General features: G+C 55.0%; 1 protein-coding gene across 2 annotated transcripts in view; it reads right to left on the reverse strand.

The window, feature by feature from the left end:
* ACSF3 (acyl-CoA synthetase family member 3) overlaps positions 1-16,390 on the reverse strand; it is a 52,051-nt gene extending 35,661 nt beyond the window's left edge. Inside the window, exons 1-5 of one of the 2 annotated variants that reach the window (XM_014260527.2) lie at positions 16,312-16,390; positions 13,135-13,856; positions 11,597-11,752; positions 2,328-2,482; positions 1,767-1,912 (exon numbers count right to left, since the gene is read on the reverse strand). In XM_014260527.2, coding sequence (XP_014116002.2) covers positions 1,767-1,912; positions 2,328-2,482; positions 11,597-11,752; positions 13,135-13,827 — 1,150 coding nt within the window. In that variant the 5' untranslated portion in view covers positions 13,828-13,856; positions 16,312-16,390. Of the gene's footprint in view, positions 1-1,766; positions 1,913-2,327; positions 2,483-11,596; positions 11,753-13,134; positions 13,857-15,893; positions 16,030-16,311 lie in introns of those variants that run through there. The other variant, XM_014260528.2, reaches the window with a different exon arrangement.
* Positions 16,391-20,403: the final 4,013 nt, after the last annotated feature.

Here is a 20,403-nt window from a genome sequence, read left to right on the forward strand (position 1 = left end):
CACTCCATCTTCCTTGGAGGCCCCTTCAGGAACTGCAAAGCCACAATTAGGTCACGTTCTCTTCTCCAGGCTGAACAATCCCAATTCTCTCAGCAGAGGTGCTCCAACCCTCTGATCATCCTGGTGCCTCCTCTGGGCTCACTCCAGCAGGTCAAAGCAGTAGAGAAGGATGTGTGCTGCTCCTAATCCTGGAGAAATCCTCTGGCAGATGTCCCAGCCCACCATCAGCTGACTCTGAGATCTCTGTGGTACCTGGTGACCTCCTACCCAGCCTCTAACAGGGCACTGGATCAAAAGCTTTTTCACAGCTCCAGCAAATTATGCCTCAGCTTCACCCATCTGCTTCCCAGCTGACACTTCCTGAAATAAATTAATCAAGCCGATTCAATTATAGCCTCCTTTCTGTACAGTTTCTTGCTGATCCCCACCTTCATGAGACACTTCTCTCCCCCTCAGGGCTGCCTGAGCCCCTGGATGGGGCTGGAGTGACAGTCCCCAGCCCCTGTGCTTTGGCTGCACAAGGGGATTTGTCCCTGCAGCCCAGGATCCATTGGGATGATGCCTCAGCAGCACGGCCCCCAGCTCTGGGGCAGGAGCTGCCCTTCTGGGTGCCAGCCTCTGCACTGCCACGCTGCTTCCAGTCTTATTCCTCTTCTCTTTTAGTCCCCTGGGAAATTTCTGGAGTCTCCACTCCTTTTTCCTCATGAAAATCAATAGGAAGCAAATATAGGAAGGCCACAGGGCCAGTGAAATGATCCCTGCCCTGTCACCCTGGGGTGTGGGGCTCACACAGCTCGAGCTCCTGCAGATGGGAGTCTTGTTTTTCCTGCCTGCTTCCCTCTCCTGCCTTCAGGGATGGGGCTGCTGGAGGAAGATAAAACTGGCTGAGGTGGGGTGAGGGAATGACAGTTACCCTGCAAAAGTAAAACAGAGTTTGTGTTTCAAGCTGTTCTCAGGCTGAGGAGTCAACGAGGGGGAGTTTTGGCTTCTCCTCTCCCTGTGCGACCCCCACGAGACCCAGCTCCTGCATCCCATGGGATTGGGGTGCTGTGGGAAGCTGTGACACCCAGGACCCCCCCTGGGGTAACACCAGTTCCCCAGGAGGCTGCATATGGTGCCATGCCTGCAGAGACAGCCTGTGGGGAGGCAGGTGGCACAGGGTGGGCACACAGATGGCCACGCTCCAACCACAGGGAGAGTGGGGGCATTTTGTATTTGCAATGTCTCAGATCAATTTATTTCTAGGTTCTAGAAAGTACAGCTATGGAGAGGAATCACAGAGTGTAGCTCAGAGAAGGGGGGGAAGACAAGGAGAGAACAGGCCCAGAGTGTACAGGGAGGTGTGACAATTTTGAATTCCTGAAGAGGCAAGAAACAGGCACTAAAATAAGAGTGAGCAGACGTCCTATTTTAAGTGTTCAGCACTGATGGGTTGGACAAGCACTGCTGTGTGGAGAATCCTGTGTGACACCACCCAGAAACACAACTCAAGGCAGCAGGAGCTGAAGAAACACTCCTTCAATTCACGAAGATTTTGGAAGTAATAAAGCATCAGCCTGGAGCGTGCCAGCCTGGTCAGGCCAGCGGGCACCACTGCCAGCTCTGCACAGACAGCTTTGATCCCTGGGAAACCCAGCAGCCACTCCCCACACATCCATGTCCTGGCTTCCCAGTGCCAATTCCCAGCATCCTCGTTCCTGCTGTGGCCTCTCCTCACTCACGTGCAGAGAACACCCCAGACCACGGCACCCTCTGGAGACTCCTACCTGGGACACGGACTCCATGCAAAGGGTTAGAAAGCGCCATCCCAATCTCAGTCATCCCATACCTCTCCAGCAAGGTGTGCCCCGTGATGCTCTTCCACTTCTCCAAGACAGGCACAGGCAGGGCTGCTGAGCCTGACACCATTAACCTGCACAGGGAAAGCCCAGGTAAGACAGTATCCAACAGCACCTTTGCTCCAGGGAATTTGCAGCCTCACACAGGGGCACAAAAACCCCTATGTAAAACCTGCAGCTCCAAAATCCTCACATCACAATCTGTCCCTCACATTCTCAGGGTGATATGGGGCTTAAGTTAACCAGGACAGTCTCTAAAAAGAGATCCTGGAATACAAGCCTGGGCTGCAGGACAAAGTCCTCAGGGTGACACACAACGAGCCCCTTCTGGCTTTGCCATGCAAGAGTGGCTCATAATTAAATAATGTCACCCTTGTTCCTGTCAAAGAGACACCAAAGCACAACAACCAGTACTGAAAGAGGTGATGTTGAAAGGAAAACCTGGAGCATCCAGTGAGCCAGCAGCAGCTCTGCCCACAGCTCACTCACCTGATGTTGTCCTGGCAAAAGGCATGCACAAAATCCTGCACCTGGGGCTGGCTGAAATGCTCGTCATAATATTCCATCAGCTTGGCATAGATAGTGGGCACTGCCATGAACACACTGACACGGGGAGCTTGGGAGCTCAGGAGCTTCTTCCACACCTAGGAAGGAAGGAAGGGAACACACGTGGATGAAAATACACCTTTGCTATCTAAGATTTCTTTGGAAGTACAGCAGGAAGCTGTTGTGTGCCCCTCGTCCCTGTCCAAAACAAGTTCCCAACTTTCATCACGCCCTCATTTCCCAAGGCACAGCGTTCATCTCTCATCCCACCAGTGGATCCATCATCCCACCATCACTCATGAGATGATGGAAATGGCATTTTTCAGTCCTGTCACACTGCAGCCAAGAATTTGCTCATGAAGATGGAAGTTTGTGGCAGAATCAGTTCATTCCCTTATCAGGCACAGCTCTTCAAAGGCTGCACAAAGCCTCCAGTTTCCCAAAGCACAGGAGCTCTTCTTTGGAAAGGCACAGCCCACACCTGATACACAATACACAGCTTGGAGCTCAAGGGCTTCAGCCTCTGAGGCAAAGCTGGGAAGAGGGAGATGAGGCACTGGGAGTGAGACTTCATGAGAACGGTGAGGTGCAGAGAGCCGTGTCCCTGGCGAGCTCAGAGAAGCCATCAGAATCCACAGGTAAAGCAGTGGCAGCAGGAGACAACAGCTTTTGGGGAGGGCCACTACCCCAGCCACACTCTTCTTGAGTGGAATATTCCCTGTGGGAATAAAGTTCTCCAGCTGCAACTCCTGCTGACCTGTGGGAACTACGAACGGGTGCCAATTCCAGCAGCCAGCTCTGCCGGGATGTGGACAACGACACCTCCGGGATGCGCAGCCAGCCACGGGTCAGAGCCACAAATGTCACAGCTGAGATTGCTCCCACACCTCACCACTCTCCCTGCAGGTAAGCTCTTCCCAAGGCAGGAGTGATCCAAAGCCATCAATAAATCAGAGCCCCGCTGACGGCGCCTCTGTCCCCGCGCTCCAGTCCCTGCCCCGCCGGTGACAAATGTATTCCCTAACAGCTCCTGACACGAGCGCTGCCTCGGCGCTCCCCACACACGCTCAGCTGCACACGAGCCAGGCAAGGCAGGGATTGATTGAAGGTGAGCCAGGGATTCTCCTTCATGCTGTCACTCTGCCCCTTCTCTCCGTTCTGCTCGCTCGGGCTCCGTTTCATCCCTTTCTCCTTGGCTGCATCTCGCACTCTCCGCTGCTCCAGAACAATCAGCTCCTAAAAAAACCCTCCCAGCACCGGGTGGTTGTTGTTAACAGAGCAGGACACGGCCACAGAGGCACCGTGGCACCCAACGGGAGGGAGCTCACGCTGCCTCCCAGCCCTTGGTGAGGAGAGATGAATGCACAAGGTGCAAACCCACTGGACAGCCCGGGAGATGGGACATGAGCACTGCAAAATCCCCTGGGAAGGGAAAGCAGAACTGGAATGTGACTTCTTGCACTGATGGGTGATACGTCCAGAAAGGGAACACTTCACTCCCTGCAGAAACCCACCTACCAGCAAGATCCTTACCAGCCAGATTAGGTCAAAATCCCATTTAGAGGGGTCTAACCTCCCCATGCTCCTCCCAGTCCCTTTTCCCCCCAGTTTCTTTCCCATTCTAGGCAGCAGGGTGGAGAAGGATCTCTCCAAAGTCCTGGCTGAGTGGATCTGCTCTCCTCAGCCTGGTGGGCAGGGAAGGACGCGTGATGGCAAGCAGGGATCAGGGCTGTGCCGAGGGGATTGAAGGGAAACAGATGCTCAGGGGCTGTTCAATCCTTGCTGTGTGATTTTGTTTTGCCTTCCCAAGTCCCTAGCAGCTGTGGGAGTGCAGGCAGACTTCCAGTCTGGCCATGCAGCAGAGTTTTTGTCACATGACTTTGGATCTGAAAAACCCCAAATCCATCTAAACAGAGCAAGCCTCTCTTGCACCCCAGAGTCCCCTGTCCCCACGTGCCAGTTCAGCTCCTGCCTCAGATAAAATCCTCCCTCCTGCACTGCGGCCACAGGAGCAGCTTTTTCCGTGTCAGTCCAGCTCACCCAGCAACAGCCCCTTCCTGAGGATAAGCAGCTGCCTTTGGATTTGTGCCACCAGCTGCTGGGGTGATCTGCTGACAGCCAAACCTCTCCACCTGTTCTGCTCCTGCTCAGCCAAATCTGGATCCTTCCCATGTGTTTCAGCAGGACTAAGCCGTGGTACAAAGCTGGCAGCCCTGAGCCCAAGCTGGCCAGAGGGCTTGGCACTGTCCAGCCAGCTGGAACAGCTATTCCTGGCTTCTAACTGTAACTTCACAGTTGAGAGAAGGATCTGGGAAAGTCTCATTACCTGGGATTAATCAATCAATCAATCAATCAATCAATCCCGTGCAAGGCACCAGCTTTGTCCTTGCAGCACCCAGCATCTCCTGACAGCGCCAGGTTTGGAGCAGCACAATCCATCTCCCCCTGGGTTATCCCACTGTCACCATCACCACGTTAGCTCCCCGTGCACAGAGCACTGGCAGCCCAACATTCCGCTTTGTTTTGCTCTCCTGATACCTCCAAGTGCTTTTAAAAAGCCATGGATTGGGGAAGCGAACACAGCACCGTGTGCCAGGGCTGCCAGGCTCTGCAAAGAGGGGAAGCAGCAGCCTTCCAATGGAATATGCTCAGGAGATGGATCAAGATTCCTTTTAAGACAACCAAGGGCTAGAAACAAAAAGTTTCTCACTGCAAGAAAGCAAGAGTTGGAACAGCTTCCCACCAGCAATACCAGCAGTGAATGCTTTGGGTCAGGGCTGCCTGTGCCAGCAGGGAAGTGGGAGACCCAATGTTCCCAAGAGCCTTCCTGTCAGCATGACATTCCTGATTTTCCTCCCCTCCCACTGCTCAAAAGCATATCATGAGCTGGCCAGTGGGATTTTGCCATCATTAAAGGAAAAAAAAAAGGAGAAAGTGACACCAGTGGGTACAAAACAAGTGCAGCAAGGCACAGCTGGGAGATTTTTCCCACGTATTTTTCCCAGCACGCAGATGGTGAATGCGGAACATAAAAGCTGCTCCAAGGGGTGGTCAGTCCATACAGCAACCTTCCCAACCAGCCTCCAGACCTGCTAAGATCGCCTGAAGGAGGACATGTGAGCACAGAGGAGGAAAGGCAACAGCTTTTCCCTTTGGAGAGGGAGATGTGCAATGCCATGAACCAGCCAGAAACACCAAACCCGATGTCTGGGCATCTTCTCATGCAAAAGGAGAAGAAACGGTGGCAAACCCAGTTCTGTGTGAAACCATGTAAGATTTTGGCCGATAGAAGGTTCCCAAAACCAGCCAGAAGAACTACAAGTTGTAAAGGAAGCAAATATCAGCATGGATTTTTCCATCAGCTCACAAACAGATCTCAGCCAGCCCGCGGTGCAGCCTCTACTGACAGACACAACAGCTCCTCTCTTCCATAAAATTATTGTGCCATTTTCAGTTGTAATTGAATCTTTTCAAACCTTTTCAAAACCAACAATGCCTCTAAAGCAAGGTTAACTCAGCCCTTTACTTCCCTCTTGTTCGGGGAGATGGGTCTGTGCTTAGCACTGACTGCTGCTGTGTGGGAAGCACCATCGAGGAAAAGGGATGCTGGTGATTTTTGGAATGTCTGTGGGAGCAACAGGGATGTGGCCAAGCCAGCTGCTTGTTTGGTGAGATCCTGTGCCAAACACAAGGGTGGGAAGCTCCTGTAACTCAACAGCAGCAGCGAGGGGGCTGCAGGACCATGCACACACATCCAACACCGAATTATCCTAAAAAAGCAGATGGGCACAAGAGACAGGAGAGCACCAAGGGGAGCTCTGCTCTCTCCCAAGGACTGAGCCTCCAGCACTTCATGACCAATATGCACAGAGAGAAACATTCCTCTCTTCAAAGGGAAATCAGGCCCTCGGTGGCTTCGTCTCATGTTTGTTATAACCCCAAACTGTTTGCGCTCTGTGCGACTCTGGTTTTAATCATTTATTCATCAGCACAGTTTGATGGCCCCTCTGCATTCCAGGCTGAAGCTTTAAAACCCTTCCTATGCTGGAGGCATACTGAAAGGAGCAAGTGCTTTCCCTGGGACCTGGAAATATAAGTAAATATGACAGGCTCTGGTTCCATTTTTTATATTTCCCCACACACATCAAAAGCCATTACTTGGGAACAGATGCTGAGGACAGACGGCAGATCTGGGGAGATGGGGAAGAAAACCTCTAACTTTTTAAAGCCAGGTCTGTGAGAAGTGATCAAACATAATCCATTCACCAGTGACCTGCTCCTCCCTCCACCAACTCCTCTTTGAGTCTGAAATAAAATTACTTCTCTGAAGCCTCCCATTAACAGATGAAAAGACTTTCAAGCTCTCTCCAGCTGAAACTGGATGGGGGCCGTGATCCCCAGCATGCCTGGATATTGGAGCTCAGGCTCCTCTGCTCGGATTTGCTTTTCTTTTAAAAATAAACCAAAAGAGCTGCCCAGAGTGATGTTTGCAGAAGTGACAGATCCAGGGGAGAGGCTCAGTGCAGTGCACGTTTCTCCTTCCCTGAGGGAACTGCCGAGCCCTGGCTCTCCCTGCGCAGCCCAGCCAAGGTAGACAGCCCCTGCACCCAGCCCAGCCTGGCTCACACAGAGAACATCAGTGACAAGGACAAAGTTTGCTCCCAGATACAGCACTGGCACTCCTGGCCTTCAGGAATTCAGGGCTGTGAGCACACGATGCAGCCTCACCCCAGAGCAACACCTCCCACTCATCCTGTGCCAGGTCTGCAGCTCCCTCGTACCACGGGGAAATGGTGCCACGGGGGACAGAACTGCAGGGAAAGCTTGTCCCGGATCACACACCACCTCTGGGCACACAGCATTCCTATTTCCCTAAAAAGAAGAGTCCAAACAAGATGATTTTGATGGCTTTGAGTGTGACATTGTAAAACAGGGCATGGTTTTTAGAGGGCTTGCTCCTCGGAGCACCTTAAGTCAGACACGCAGCGAGGCTGGCACTGAAACAGCAGCTCCTGGAACTGCAGGGCAGGAAATCTGCATCTTGGCATGTTTATCATGGAAGGGGTTGCAGGGCACAGCCAGGGCTGTCACTGCACAGGCAGCACATCACAGCTCAAACCTGCCCAGCAGAGCTGAGCGGGCAGCACACGCCACAACTGGGGCACCCGGAGCGGAGATTTCCATCAGCTTCTCCCATCACTCAGCACAGCAGTTTCCTCCTTCAGGTTTTACAGTACTCTTATTTCCCACTCTGCACTGGAAGCTGGAAAACCTCCCAGGATCTGCTCTCGTGTTTATCACTGCAGAGAGCTGGCAGGGAACCTTTTGCCATTAGAACATCTTGCCCTCAAGGCATGATCAGGGGTGCCCAAGGCAAAGACAAGCTCTTCCTGCCCAAAATGGATCCTCTTTGCCCAAAAACCACAGCACAGGATCCTGTAAACCAGACACTGACCTCACAATTTGCTCCAAAAAGGTCCTGTCCAAGGAGTGCCTGGTCTGGAATGGGGACATCAGTGGTGACTGTCACAGCAAGCACAGGGGACACTTGGCTGCCCTGGGTCTGTCTCCACACTTACTGACACACCACAGGCTGTGCCTGAACTGATGCAGGGAGTCACTGGGAATGGATGCTCCAGAGGGTGCTTGGTGCAAGGCCTGATGCTCAGAGCCTTCAAAAAGCACTTGGCCAGGAGGAGAAGGCTCACCCTGCACTCCTTCCTTATCAGAGACATTCACTTCTTCTCTTCTGGTCACTAAAATGCACAAAATTCGTACAAACACAGCACTTATAAAATCCCTACTCCTGAACAAGAAATTCCTACTCCAGCATCTGGGACAGGTCAGCAGCATCTGAAAAATGCAAAGAGGAACAGAGCAGCTGAGAGAATAAACTCAGCTTGGGAGCAGGTTACAGAGGGAGGATCCTACAGGGATGCTGAGGCTGCAGCTTGCTCTGGCTCCAGAGGAGGTTTCTGCCCTCCCACTTCTCACCCTTGAAAACCAATAAAACAATAAACCAGTAACACCACAGCCAGCCATGGCAGAACACCCCTCGGGTCCACTGCTGCTCTCCTGCCTGCTCCATTCCCACCTGTGCTGAGAAGTCTCCCCCACCAGCCATCCCTGCCATTTCCAATCCCAGAAGCACAGACAGGAGATGCTGCTGCCATGGGCTCCCTGTGAAGACACTGCACCCCAAGGAGCACAGGCACCAGAGGACTCGGTACATTACGTATGAGTTGACTAATTCTGGAAACTAAGGGTCCATTTATAAACCCTTTATTAATAAATGATTAATAGATGCAGCCATATTTTTTAATAACTTGCAATAAAAAAATGCTACGAAAAGCTTAAGCAAGACAGTCTTAACAGATGGTGCTATAAAGTGAATTATAACATGTACAGTAGCTAGTGCAGCGTAATGGATGTCCTCATTTAATAAAAAGAATCTGATTTTATGCAGCAACTTTCACGCTTGAGGCACCTCAGCACACTTTAATGAGTCCTCGTGGCCTCAGCAGTAGCCACAGACATCAGATGCTGTTCTAGTGAGAGGAAGGATGTTGGTCAGGACACCAGGGCTACTCCACAGTCCTGATTTTTAACCTTGCCTTGGACAGCTCCCAAAAACAGACGTAAAAGTCTGAAAGCTGCCACCTCCTACCCCTGCACGGCGGGGAGCAACAAGCAAGCCACGGTCTGGGGCTGGGAATGTCTTCTCAGGGGAAAAAAAAAGAAAAAAAAGAGCATTATTCCCACCACCAAAACCAGACTGCCATCTGTATCCACGACTATAAGGCACGCCGCAAATTATGTAATTTAATAAACACTGTAATAATAAAGTATTTATTTTGTATAATGAAGTGTTAGTGATTAGAAACCAAACACACATCGGGCGTGCTGCTGCGGTTTCTCTTGAACCTTTGCCAGTATCACTCAAGGCTAAATATGTCTGCAGCAGGTTGAGAGTAAGTTCCTTGCCTTGTTTTGATCAGCCTGTCAAGTGTTTTAGCTGCCAGTCGAGTTTCTTTATATCACACTATAATTGGCTGCTTTCTCAAGGTGCAGCCAAGGAAAAAAAGCACACGGCAAAACTCAGGCTCCTTTGGCAAAATCCTCCAGTGCTGCTTTGCTGCAAGCTGATTTCAGTAGCAAAGGGCACTTTGTAAACAGCTGGTGAAAATAGAGTGGAACTGAAAGGCAGCTTGCAATAAACTCCAGGAGAAAGCCTTATTTACCCTCCCGTGCTCGCTTTGGAGTGTCGATCAAACCACTTGCAGCTCCCAGGGGAGGCCCTTGGAAAAATAACGGGAATAAAAGAAAGGGGAGAAGCAAATGCCATCCGTGCACCTGAGAGCCCTGCCCGGAGCCCTGCCAGCCCTGCCCAAGCTCCAGGGTCACACCCTGAGAGCCCTGCCCGGTGGCACATCTGGAAACAGCTGTGATCACAGCAGCCACGAGGAGGGGGGTCCCGCTCCCCCCATCCCTCAACGTCAGCTCATCGATTCGCAGATGTGGGGAGAGAGCAGAGGAAAACGCAAGGCTACGAGGGAGCATCAATCACTGGTGGCACAGGATGTGGAGCACCGCGCCCTCCAGAGGCTCTGCTCCATCCTCAGCGCCGGCCCCGCCTCTCAGCGGCACCTCCAGCGCTGCTCTGGCTGCACCCCTAAAGTCGGGGAGGACAATTTGGCACCTATCATCGGTGTGAAAGCACAGGCTGTGGCAGCCAGGGCTCTTCCTGCCTTCTACCACAGCATCCTAGCAATTTACTCTGAATGCAGAGCTGCTCTGCTGGGATTCCGGGGCTGTCCCCCCAGAAAGGATCAGTGCTCAGGTGTCAGAGCCATCCTGACAGAAGAAGGAAGTGTGCATTTTCTGTGGCTGCTGCTCTGAGAAGCAGAAATGAGCCATGAAGAATCACCCGGTCAGAGCTGGGCCCACCCTCGCCTGGCAGCAGCACAGCCAGAGGCTCCAGGTGTGTCCCACACCTGTGCACTTTGTCCTTTCCACGGCACAAGCCTTCCCAGCATGTGGATAAACACAGACAGGGAGAGCAGCCCGGCCACTTACCCAGCACAAGCTCCTTTGGCTTTCCCAGGGAGTTCTGCAGTGACAGCACACTCGTGCTCTGAGCGACAGCAGCACCTGAAAACCCAACTGTCCCCTCACAGTGACACTGCAGCCACCACCCAGGACACTGGGAGATGTGGATGGACACACCCTGCATCCCAGGGGATGTAGAACCTGCTCCACCTTTAGTGCTGCCTGTCCCTTTCCTTCCCCCCTTTCCACAGTGTGCCGCTGCCGCAGGGAACAAAGAGAAGCAGAACACTGGCACTGGTGTTTCCTGGCTCAGATAGAAAACAACATTAAAAGAGCATCATTCCAGTAAGGTTTCCCTCCTGCCACTTTTCTTAAAAGCTGCAAGAAGGTCTGGTTCTGCAAACTCTCTCTCACATCACTGAGTCCAACCCAGATCTGTTAACTCTTGTTTTTCCACAGAGGAAGAACCATCTTTCCACGTAAGAGAGGAAAACCAGGCTTCCCTTACCTGGGCTGCAAAAAACTCCAAAGGCTGTGCTCTGTCATGTAATGCAATATGAAACACTAAGGATGAAGGTCTGGAAGGGGAAAATTTGGAAGGGGCTGCCCAGGGAGGTGGTGGAGCCCTTGGCCCTGGAGATGTCCAAGGAATGACTGGATGTGGCACTCAGTACTCTGGGCTGGGTGACAAAGTGGGGATTGGCCACAGGGTGGACTTGGTGACCTTGGAGGTCTTTTCCAGCCTCAGTGTTTTGGGGATTCTGGGAAATGCAAATCACTAAAAAATTCAGCAAGCAGCACACCACTAACACACGAGAGAAAATCCAGTATTTCCACCTTTCTTGGCACTAAAATATAAAAATCCACAACCCTAATTCTGGATGGAAATGCTCTTGGAGGGCTCGTAGAAGGGTCCACACACCCCCAGCCAGACCCCAGAGCAGGGCTGGGAGGGCAATGCAGCATCAACATTCCAACATCACATGAGCTGCACCCTCTGGAAGAGCACATTTACCCTGGGCTGAGCACCCAACCAACCCACTTTGCTGTCAACCACACACAGCCAGCGGCTAAAGGGGCTGGAATTCTTTAGGAATTTGTTCCCAGAGTTGCTCTGAGTGCAATGCCCGGGGTCCTGCTGTTTGTTTTCCCTCTGGGCTCACCAGCTCAGCGCTGAATTCCGGGAACATGATGCAGGTGGCTCCCACCCACAGCGGGCACAGCAGCTTATTGATCACCCCGTGGACATGGTGCAGAGGCAGCACGTGCAGGATCACATCCTCCTTCTTCCACTCCCACTTCTCAACCAGCCCTGTGGTCTGCAGAGGAAAACAAACAGCACGGCCTTAGGGCACAGAGAAAGATCCTCCCGAGGTATTCCCGAGTTCATCAGCCCCCAAATCCCCTGGCAGGAATTCCAGGCCTATCTGGGCACAAAATCATTCCCTTAGGATCAGCAGAACAGCAGAACACAGGAGGAATACCTTCAGCATCCTGTCAGGATTCGTCTTTAAATCAGCAAAGCCCTTCCTTGTTCCTGAGAAATACCAACAATGATTTTAAGTAGGACATACAAAAATATTAATCTGCTGCTGCACATGCAGATTTGGCAGAAACAGTAATCAAAAAGCTAATTTTCCCAGAATTCTGTTGCCATAGTTAGGACACTGATGACATCAGGCTTTTAGCACCTGTAAGGGATAATCAGTAGGAGCAGGAAATCGCTGATAAATAGAAAGCAGGTTTTATGTTAGTAAAAATTATGGGAGTATCAAGCTTCCAAAACACTCTGCTCTGAAGGGATAATTATCTGAAGGGATAATTATCAGGTTTCTGGGTCAACAATGCCCTTCAGAGCCCAGTGCTGGCAACTGCAAAGCTTATTTCCAGCCACCTAAAAATAAGAAAAGCATCTGAACAGAGGAATTTGGTCGTGTCCCTCACAACCCTCTTCCACAGGGCAGGGAGCAGCTTTTGGGATTCCTGCAGGACAGCACAAAGGATGGGGACTGCTCAGGCCACCCCCCAAATAATCAGCATGTTTGTAAGGGAACAGATTCTTTGCCCAATATAGCCAAGCCCTGGCTCCATCCATCAAGGCTTTCATTCCTGTTGGGACGCTGCGGGATCCGAGCACCCGGAGCAGTGGCAGCTCTCGGAGGCATCCCTGCATTCCCTGCCCTCCTTCCCTAATGGCAGCAGTCTGGCAGTTGCAGGCACTGATAACCAAGTGGTGAGGTAGTCAGCAGGCTTACTCAAACTTTTAATTCCTTTTGGCTCCGAGAGCTAATGGATTTTTTTGCCTTGGGGATACAGAGCTGAATAATGCACAGGCTTCACACAGCACTGGGCTGGGCTGAGATATTTTCCAATTAGGAGCAAAGATTCTCTCCTAGTCAGAGGGTAGAAAAGCAAACTGCAAAGAAATCAGGTTTTTTACAAGAGGTTTCATCCCTTCTGCTTTCCAGGAAAGAGGAGAATCCACCTGCCTCGGGATGCAGCTGCAGCATGAACAGGCCAAGATTTAGAACACACGCTGCTGTGTGTTCACCTTCCAAACGTGGGGGACCCCGGAGCTGCAGCCCCACAGCTCTCTGCAGGAATTTGGCAGTGGAAAGGTGTTTGCAAACCCAAATCCCCTCCAGATTCCAAGACTCTGTACCTTGGCACAAGTTTAGAGGGGGGGGACAGCAGCACTCACCACAGCCTGCACGTTCTGGTGGGTGCTGAGGACACCCTTGGGCCTCCCCGTTGTCCCGCTGGTGTAGATGATCATGGCTCCTCTGTCCTTCCACGAGGAACAGCTTGGCAAGGGCCCCTCCTGCGTGGCTGCAGAGCTCGTGGATCCATCACCACCAGACCTGGGAAGTGGCAGCACAGGGACTCCCAGTTTCTTGGCACTGGGGGTTATTTTCCCCACGAATTCCTCAGCTGCGATGAGCAGGGCGCTCTGGGAATCCTGGATCACGTATTCCAGCTCGGGCACGGGGTGTTTCCTGTACAGGGGCACCGCTATAGCCCCGCTCATCCACGAAGCCCACTGGGCCACCACGTAGGAGGCATCATTGGGGCACAGAAAGGAGATCCTCTCTTCCTTCAGGTCCCTGCTGGGGCACTCCAGGAGCCTGCAGATCTCCTGGGATAAGCGGAGGCTGCGGCTGAGCAGGTCCCTGTACGTGTGCTCCCCGTTCTGGTCAATGATGGCCACTTTGTCCCCAAAAGCCGGAGCCCTGGTGAACACAGGGGTGATGTCACTGCTGCAGGTGGCCCAGGCTGTGTGCAGAGCCCTGTGGGGACAGCCAGCCCTCTTCCCATCCCATCTGCAGCGGGACAGGTCCCGGAGGAGGCAGCGGAGGGGCCGGCACGCCTGGGGGAAGAGCAGGGGGAGCAGCATCCCGCCAGCACGGCCGGGCTGAAGCGATTCTGCAGAAAGCAATGATGGGAACACATCAACAGAGGCAGGGATCACCCAGGGGGTTATTCCCACACAGGAAAAGTGGCAGCCCTCATTTGAATAATACCCACTGTATTATTTATGTCCCTGCCTCAGAGTGCCACATCCTGGGCAGCCTGAGCATCCCTGGGTCCTGCCACAATGGAGCAGGAGGCAGAGACCCTTCCCTGCACAGCCTCCGATCCCTAAAATCCAGCTAATTGCAATGATGAACCAGCTTCCATAGAATCCCAGCATGGTTTGTGTTGGAAGGGACCTCAAAGGCCATCCAGCTCCACCCCCTGCCATGGGCAGCGACACCTTCCAATGTCCCCTGGCAGGCAGAGGGTGAAACGAGATGGGCTTTAAGGTCCTTTCCAAGCCAAACCATTCCACGATTCTGTGAAGAATCCTAAACCCCTCTGCAGAGCCTGGAGCACCCTCTCCATACAGCAACGGGGAGCAGAGAGGAGAGGACAGGGCTGTGGCAGGAGAGAGGGATTTGCTGCACAGAATCCAATCAGCACCAAACCATCCCCAGAGAGATTCCATGACAAGAGGAAGCAGCCAAAGGATGACAAGCTCTCACTCTGCGAGAGCGTCCGTGACACTTCCTTGACGCTGGCAATAACAACCTGATTTTTCCCATTTTATTTTGATAAATGCCTATTAGTGGAGCAGCTCAGCTCCAAGAGCCTCCCAGCCCAGCTTCCCACTGTGGGGAGGAGCTGGAACAAAGGGGATCCAGCCCAGCAGCTCCCCAGGGAAGAGCTGGCCAGGGCTGCCCTCAGCTCAGGCTGCACAAGAGTTTATTTTCCGTGAACGCTGCGGTCTCTCCCCTCCACCTTCAAAGCATTTCCCCACCCAGACACTGGCCCTGCTCAGATTTTCTTTTGCAAATCAACCTCGATTTCTGCTTCTGCAAAACAAGCTTGTGATTTAGGGTGGAAACATCTGGGGGAGCAGAGAGGTTTCAGCCCCAGAGCGGGGTGACCGTGGGAACTCCTGACATTTGCCACCAGCATGGAAAAAAAACAAAGCAGCTCAAGGCAGAGCTCGTGTGACGTCTTTGCACTGCTCTGGAGAGACTAAAATGTAAAAACCCGACCTAATTCACAGCCTAAACTGAACCTGTGGCCTTGGCAAGGTGTCAATGCCCTGAGCATTAAGAGGGGCATGAACTGGAAGCTGTGTTTGCCCAGGAGCAGCGTGGCTGATGCTCTCAGTGCTCTCACTGCTCCTCCAGCTCCTTACAAAAATCGAATTACTCCATTCCCACCAGTCTGTGTTTAATGGAGCAATTAACAGCTGCACCTTCAGCCAGGCCTGGGAATGCTGGTTCCAGAGAGCTGGGGATGGTGGTGTGTGCAGACACTCCGGGCACAGGGAAGTAAATCCAGGGGCTGTTTCCATCCCCTCCCATTGCTCAGAGTGCCACAAAGTCTGGCACAGCACACCTGGAAACAAAGTCTGTCCCTAGAGCCCAAGGGAAGGTGGTGGCAGTGCAGAGATGTGGCTCTGCTGCCTTGGAAGGGAAGGTTCAAATCCCCCTGGAAGGGAAAATCCAAGTCCTCCTCCTCAGGCTGAAGATTTGAAAGCAGCTGGAGGGCTCTCCCGAGCTCCCAGCACAACAAAACCAGTGCAAACTGGGAGCTGCACAGCCCTGTGCACTTTGTGCAGCCCCCTGTGCACCTTCTGAGCATAAAGGGCATAAAATGCATCCCCAGCTGTGAGTGTGTAAGTGCCAGTGTGAGTCTGACCTGCAGGATTCCCCCCTTTCCTCATTTACAGCCATGGCAATACCTGGGATTCCTGGCTGTTTCTACAACAGAGATAAAAAAATATTTTATTCTTATAAAAACACTAAAAAACATATTTTATTGTAAAATCATAAAGTAACTAAGAGAAACAGACTTGGAAAAGATATCAAATAATGTCAGGGATGCTGACTGTTCTACCCTTCTCACAAAGCAAAAAATAGGGAAAGGTTTGGATTGGACAGCAGCTTAAAACCCATCCAGTCTCACCTTCCACTGTCCCAGGTGCTCCCAGCCCCAATGTCCAGCCTGGCCCTGGACACTGCCAGGGATCCGGGGGCAGCCACAGCTGTGCCAGGGCCTCCCCACCCTCAGGGCTTTATTCTTCTCTCGTTCCGGAGCGGATTCCCACCCTCCTGCCCGCAGCCTACTCACGGCACATCCCAGAGCAGGAATAGGAAAAAACCTCGCCCTGCGATTCCCGAGGAACCGCGGGCACGGACGCGGCCCCGCCGCGGGCCTCGCAGCCAGCGGGGAAACAGGGCCGGGTCCGAGCGCACCGGGCCGAGGGCAGCAGGCCCCAGCTCGCCCCGCCTTTGGGATACCCCGGGGCCATCCCGGGGCCATCCCGGGGCCGTTCCGGGCCCGTCCCAGCCCCGCCGCCTCCCGCAGCCCCGCGGGGCCTCACCTGCCGCTGGGGGGCCGGTCCGGCCGCGAACAGCTCCGGCGGGAACGCTGCGCCGCGGCCCGAACGTTCCGCGCACGGATGTTCCGCCACCCCGCCACGGGTTTGTTGGGATTTGGCCCCAAAACATCCGCGGGGGGCGGGGCCGGGTGGCCGCGGGGGTGACTGTCCCTGCAGCCCCCCCGGAGTGTCACCAGTGTCCTCGGCTGTCACCGCGGGCGTGTGGGATGGTGTGGAGCTCCATCTCCGCCCCGCGGGTCCTGGGGCCATGGGCCTCGTCTGCAGCGTTCCGGGATTTGGGGAAAGGTTCAAGGATGGCCTGGACTCGTGGAACCTTAACATGGACATCCCCGGGATGCACAGAGACCCCAGAGAAGCACCTTGGGGGACGCCCAGACTCCCTGGGGCCACACAGGGATGGCGGGGAGGCACAGAGGTCCCGGTGGTGGCACATGGCGCACCGTGGCCAGGCCCTGCTCTGCTCCGGAGCCGAGGTTCTGTGGCTGTGTGCGGCGAGCCGTGAAGCGGCACGGCCGGGGTGACCCCCACCCACCTCCCCAGCTGTGTTTCCACCGGGGCTCGGCCGCAGCCCGCGAGGTTCAGCGGGCTGGGAGCGGAAACGCGGCCGGGATCCCAGCGCTGGTGGGGAGAGCAGCCAGCGCTCCTGCACGGCCCAGCTCCATCATGGCACGGCTCCCTCATCATGGCACGGCTCCCTCATCATGGCACGGCTCCCTCATCATGGCACGGCTTCCTCATCATGGCACGGCTCCCTCATCATGGCACGGCTCCCTCATCATGGCACAGCTCCCTCATCATGGCACGGCTCCCTCATCATGGCACGGCTCCCTCATCATGGCACAGCTTCCTCCTCATGGCACAGCTCCCTCATCATGGCACGGCTCCCTCATCATGGCACAGCTCCCTCATCATGGCACAGCTCCCTCATCATGGCACAGCTTCCTCATCATGGCACGGCTCCCTTCTCATGGCACGGCTCCCTTCTCATGGCACAGCTCTGCACGGCCTAGCTCCATCATGGCACGGCTCCCTCCTCATGGCATGGCTCCCTCATCAGGGCACAGCTCCCTTCTCATGACACAGCTGTCCATGGCATGGCTCCCTCATGACACAGCTCTCCATGGCATGGCTCCCTCCTCATGGCACAGCTCTGCATGGCACAGCTCTGCATGGCATGGCTCCCTTCTCGTGGCACAGCTCTCTCCTCATGGCACAACTCTCCATGCACAGCTCTCTGTGGCAGAGCTCCCCACAGCACAGCTCCCTTCCCACTCCATCCCCATCTCTGTGGTCCCCATGGCACAGATCCCTCTGTGTCTCTCAGCTGTGGCCCAGCTCCATCCCCACGGTACAGCCCTGTCCCCATTTCTTCCTCACTGCACACTTCCCATCCCACACCTCCTTCCCCAATTCCCCCCATCCCACACCTCCTTCCCCAATTCCCCCCATCCCACACCTCCTTCCCCAATTCCCCCCATCCCACACCTCCTTCCCCAATTCCCCCCATCCCACACCTCCTTCCCCAATTCCTCCCCATCCCACACCTCCTTCCCCAATTCCCCCCATCCCACACCTCCTTCCTCAGTTCCTCCCCATCCCACACCTCCTTCCTCAGTTCCTCCCCATCCCACACCTCCTTCCCCAATTCCCCCCATCCCACACCTCCTTCCCCAATTCCTCCCCATCCCACACCTCCTTCCCCAATTCCCCCCATCCCACACCTCCTTCCTCAGTTCCTCCCCATCCCACACCTCCTTCCCCAAATTCCCCCCCATGCCACAGCTGTGTCCCCATTGTGCAGCTCTCACACCCTTCCCATTTTACACCCCGTTCTCTCTCCCCACCACCCACCAGCCCCGTGCAGAGCTGCTGCCGGAGGCTCCCAACACTCCCGGCAGCTCCAGGTGGCCCCAGTGCCAGCAGGTGCCCCCTCACTGCAGGCGTGCCCGGCCCTGCCACCCCCAGTGTCCCTGTGCACCCTCCCGTGTGCCAGCAGGTCCCTGCAGGGATGAGCCCCCTCCCCGGGGTGTGGGGGGGTTCCAGCACCCCCGTGGTACCGCAGGGACTGGCAGGGACAGCACACACGTGCTGGGGACAGAGCTGGGACATCCCAGGATGTGCCAAGAGCGGCTTCCCGCCCCGTGGGGGTGACAGGGCAGTGCTCCCCACCATGGTGGCAGGCCAGCTGGCCGTGTGCACGGCAGATGTCACCCCAGCCACCCTCTGCCGCTCCGGCCCCCGGCACCTGGTGCCCAGCGGCCATCTGGAGCCCGCCACATCCCCGGAGACGATGCTCAGCCGCGGTCACTGCCCTCCAGGCCGGGACTGTGGGGCTGCAGGCTGCTCCCGGGGCCGGGAGGAGCCGTGGGGACTCTCCCGGAGAGAGGGAAGGAGCAGCTCCCCGTCTGCATCGGAGAGGGGACAGTCCAGATGTGCCCTCACAGCTGGGAGCAGAACCCGAGAGCCGGCTGCAGCACAGCCCTGCCCACCCACAGACCCCCGGCCTCGGCTGCTGCCATGGCCCCCGGGGCACTGCGCTGTCCCCAAGCTGCCACCACGGCTTCCCAGGTCCCTCCCCGCAGCCCGCACCAGCAGGAGGCTTTTCCGCCTGCCCTCCCCGCCTTGCTCAGCTCGGTGATCAATTATGGATCCAGCAGAAAGCTTTTATTGCGCTGGAGTTTACTTGTGGCACATCCGTATTTATTAAAGAAAAAAAATAAAAGGAAAGTAATTATTGGGGTGGTGTAAACACCACAAACACTCTGCTGGGCTGTGGGAATGCTCAGGGTGACTGCGAGCTCATCCCAGGGCTCTGTGGTGGGGTGGGATGGGATGGGATGGGATGGGATGGGATGGGATGGGATGGGATGGGATGGGATGGGATGGGATGGGATGGGATGGGATGGGGTGGGATGGGGGCACTGGCAGTTTCCACTGCTTGGAGTGAAGACACAGCACAGCAAGGTGGGAGCCTGCCCATCCCCACTGGGAACACCCCGAAACCATGGGAAGTGTGTCCCTATCCCCATGCTGCCCCAGCCCGAGGAAGGACAGAGCCAGCGCAGTGCCGGGGTCCCCGATGGCTGCCCAGGAGGGTGTTGTAAACAAGGAGCAGTGAAATGTTTGATCTGCATCCATCTGCTGGCCCCTAATCCCCCACCTCACCACTTCCCAGCCTCCCTAAGCTGCTCCCCGCCAGGCAGCGGAAGGTCAGCAGGGGGTGCTGGCCCTGTCCCCTGCCCACATGGCACCACGACACTGCTCTATTGTGACAGAAAGCAGACTGAGCATCCCCATTCCAGGCTTTAACCCTGTGCTGCTGCTCCCGTGGCGGATGGCAGGGACAAGATCTCCCTCTGTTTCCCTCCGTGGTTCAGAGGTTCCCCCTTGCCCACATCCCTCCCAGAAGGAGCATCCCTTCCCTCCCTGCTGCAGCCGCTGCGGGGCCGCTCTGTCCCCGGGGGCCCGCAGGGGACACGATTGCCATGGGGACTCCCCGGGGACAGGAGCAGCTCCGAGCTGCTCGCCGTGAAGTGCAGCCCTAAGTGGCTCCTGCGTCACGTGGCGAGGATAAGTGCAAAATGGCCCTATTATGATAATTGCCCGGAATTATGATTGATGGAGATTAGCTGCTTATTTGAGGAAATGGCAGGCGCACGTGTGACACGGGCAGGCCGGGGACAGCCACCGGGCCACGGGGGCACGGGGCACGGCGGGATGGTTCCGGGAATATTCTTGTGGCACACGCAGTCACTGCCATCCCAGGAGTTGCCACATCCACATCGTGGCATGTGCCACCACCCAGGGACAGTGGGTGAAGCGTGGCAGGAGGATGGGAAGGGTCAGTGTGACCCACTCACACCTCGTCCTGCCCCATGGAGGGCTCCTGGCTCCTCCTGCCAACTCCATTGGCAGGGATGTTTATCCCTGATCGGGGGGAAAGCAGTTAACCAGGGATGGCTGCAGCTCTCTGTGTGCTCCTGGTGCCTGGCCCAGCACCCCTGTGCCTCCCAGTGAATGTGGCTCCCAGGAAATGAGCGATTTTGGGAGAAACTGAGCAGGAACTGGGCTGTT

This window comes from Pseudopodoces humilis, chromosome 14, assembly GCF_049639895.1.
Source record: "Pseudopodoces humilis isolate 2021_Gansu_Grassland_sample_001 chromosome 14, ASM4963989v1, whole genome shotgun sequence".
NCBI classification, from domain to species: Eukaryota; Metazoa; Chordata; class Aves; order Passeriformes; family Paridae; genus Pseudopodoces; species Pseudopodoces humilis.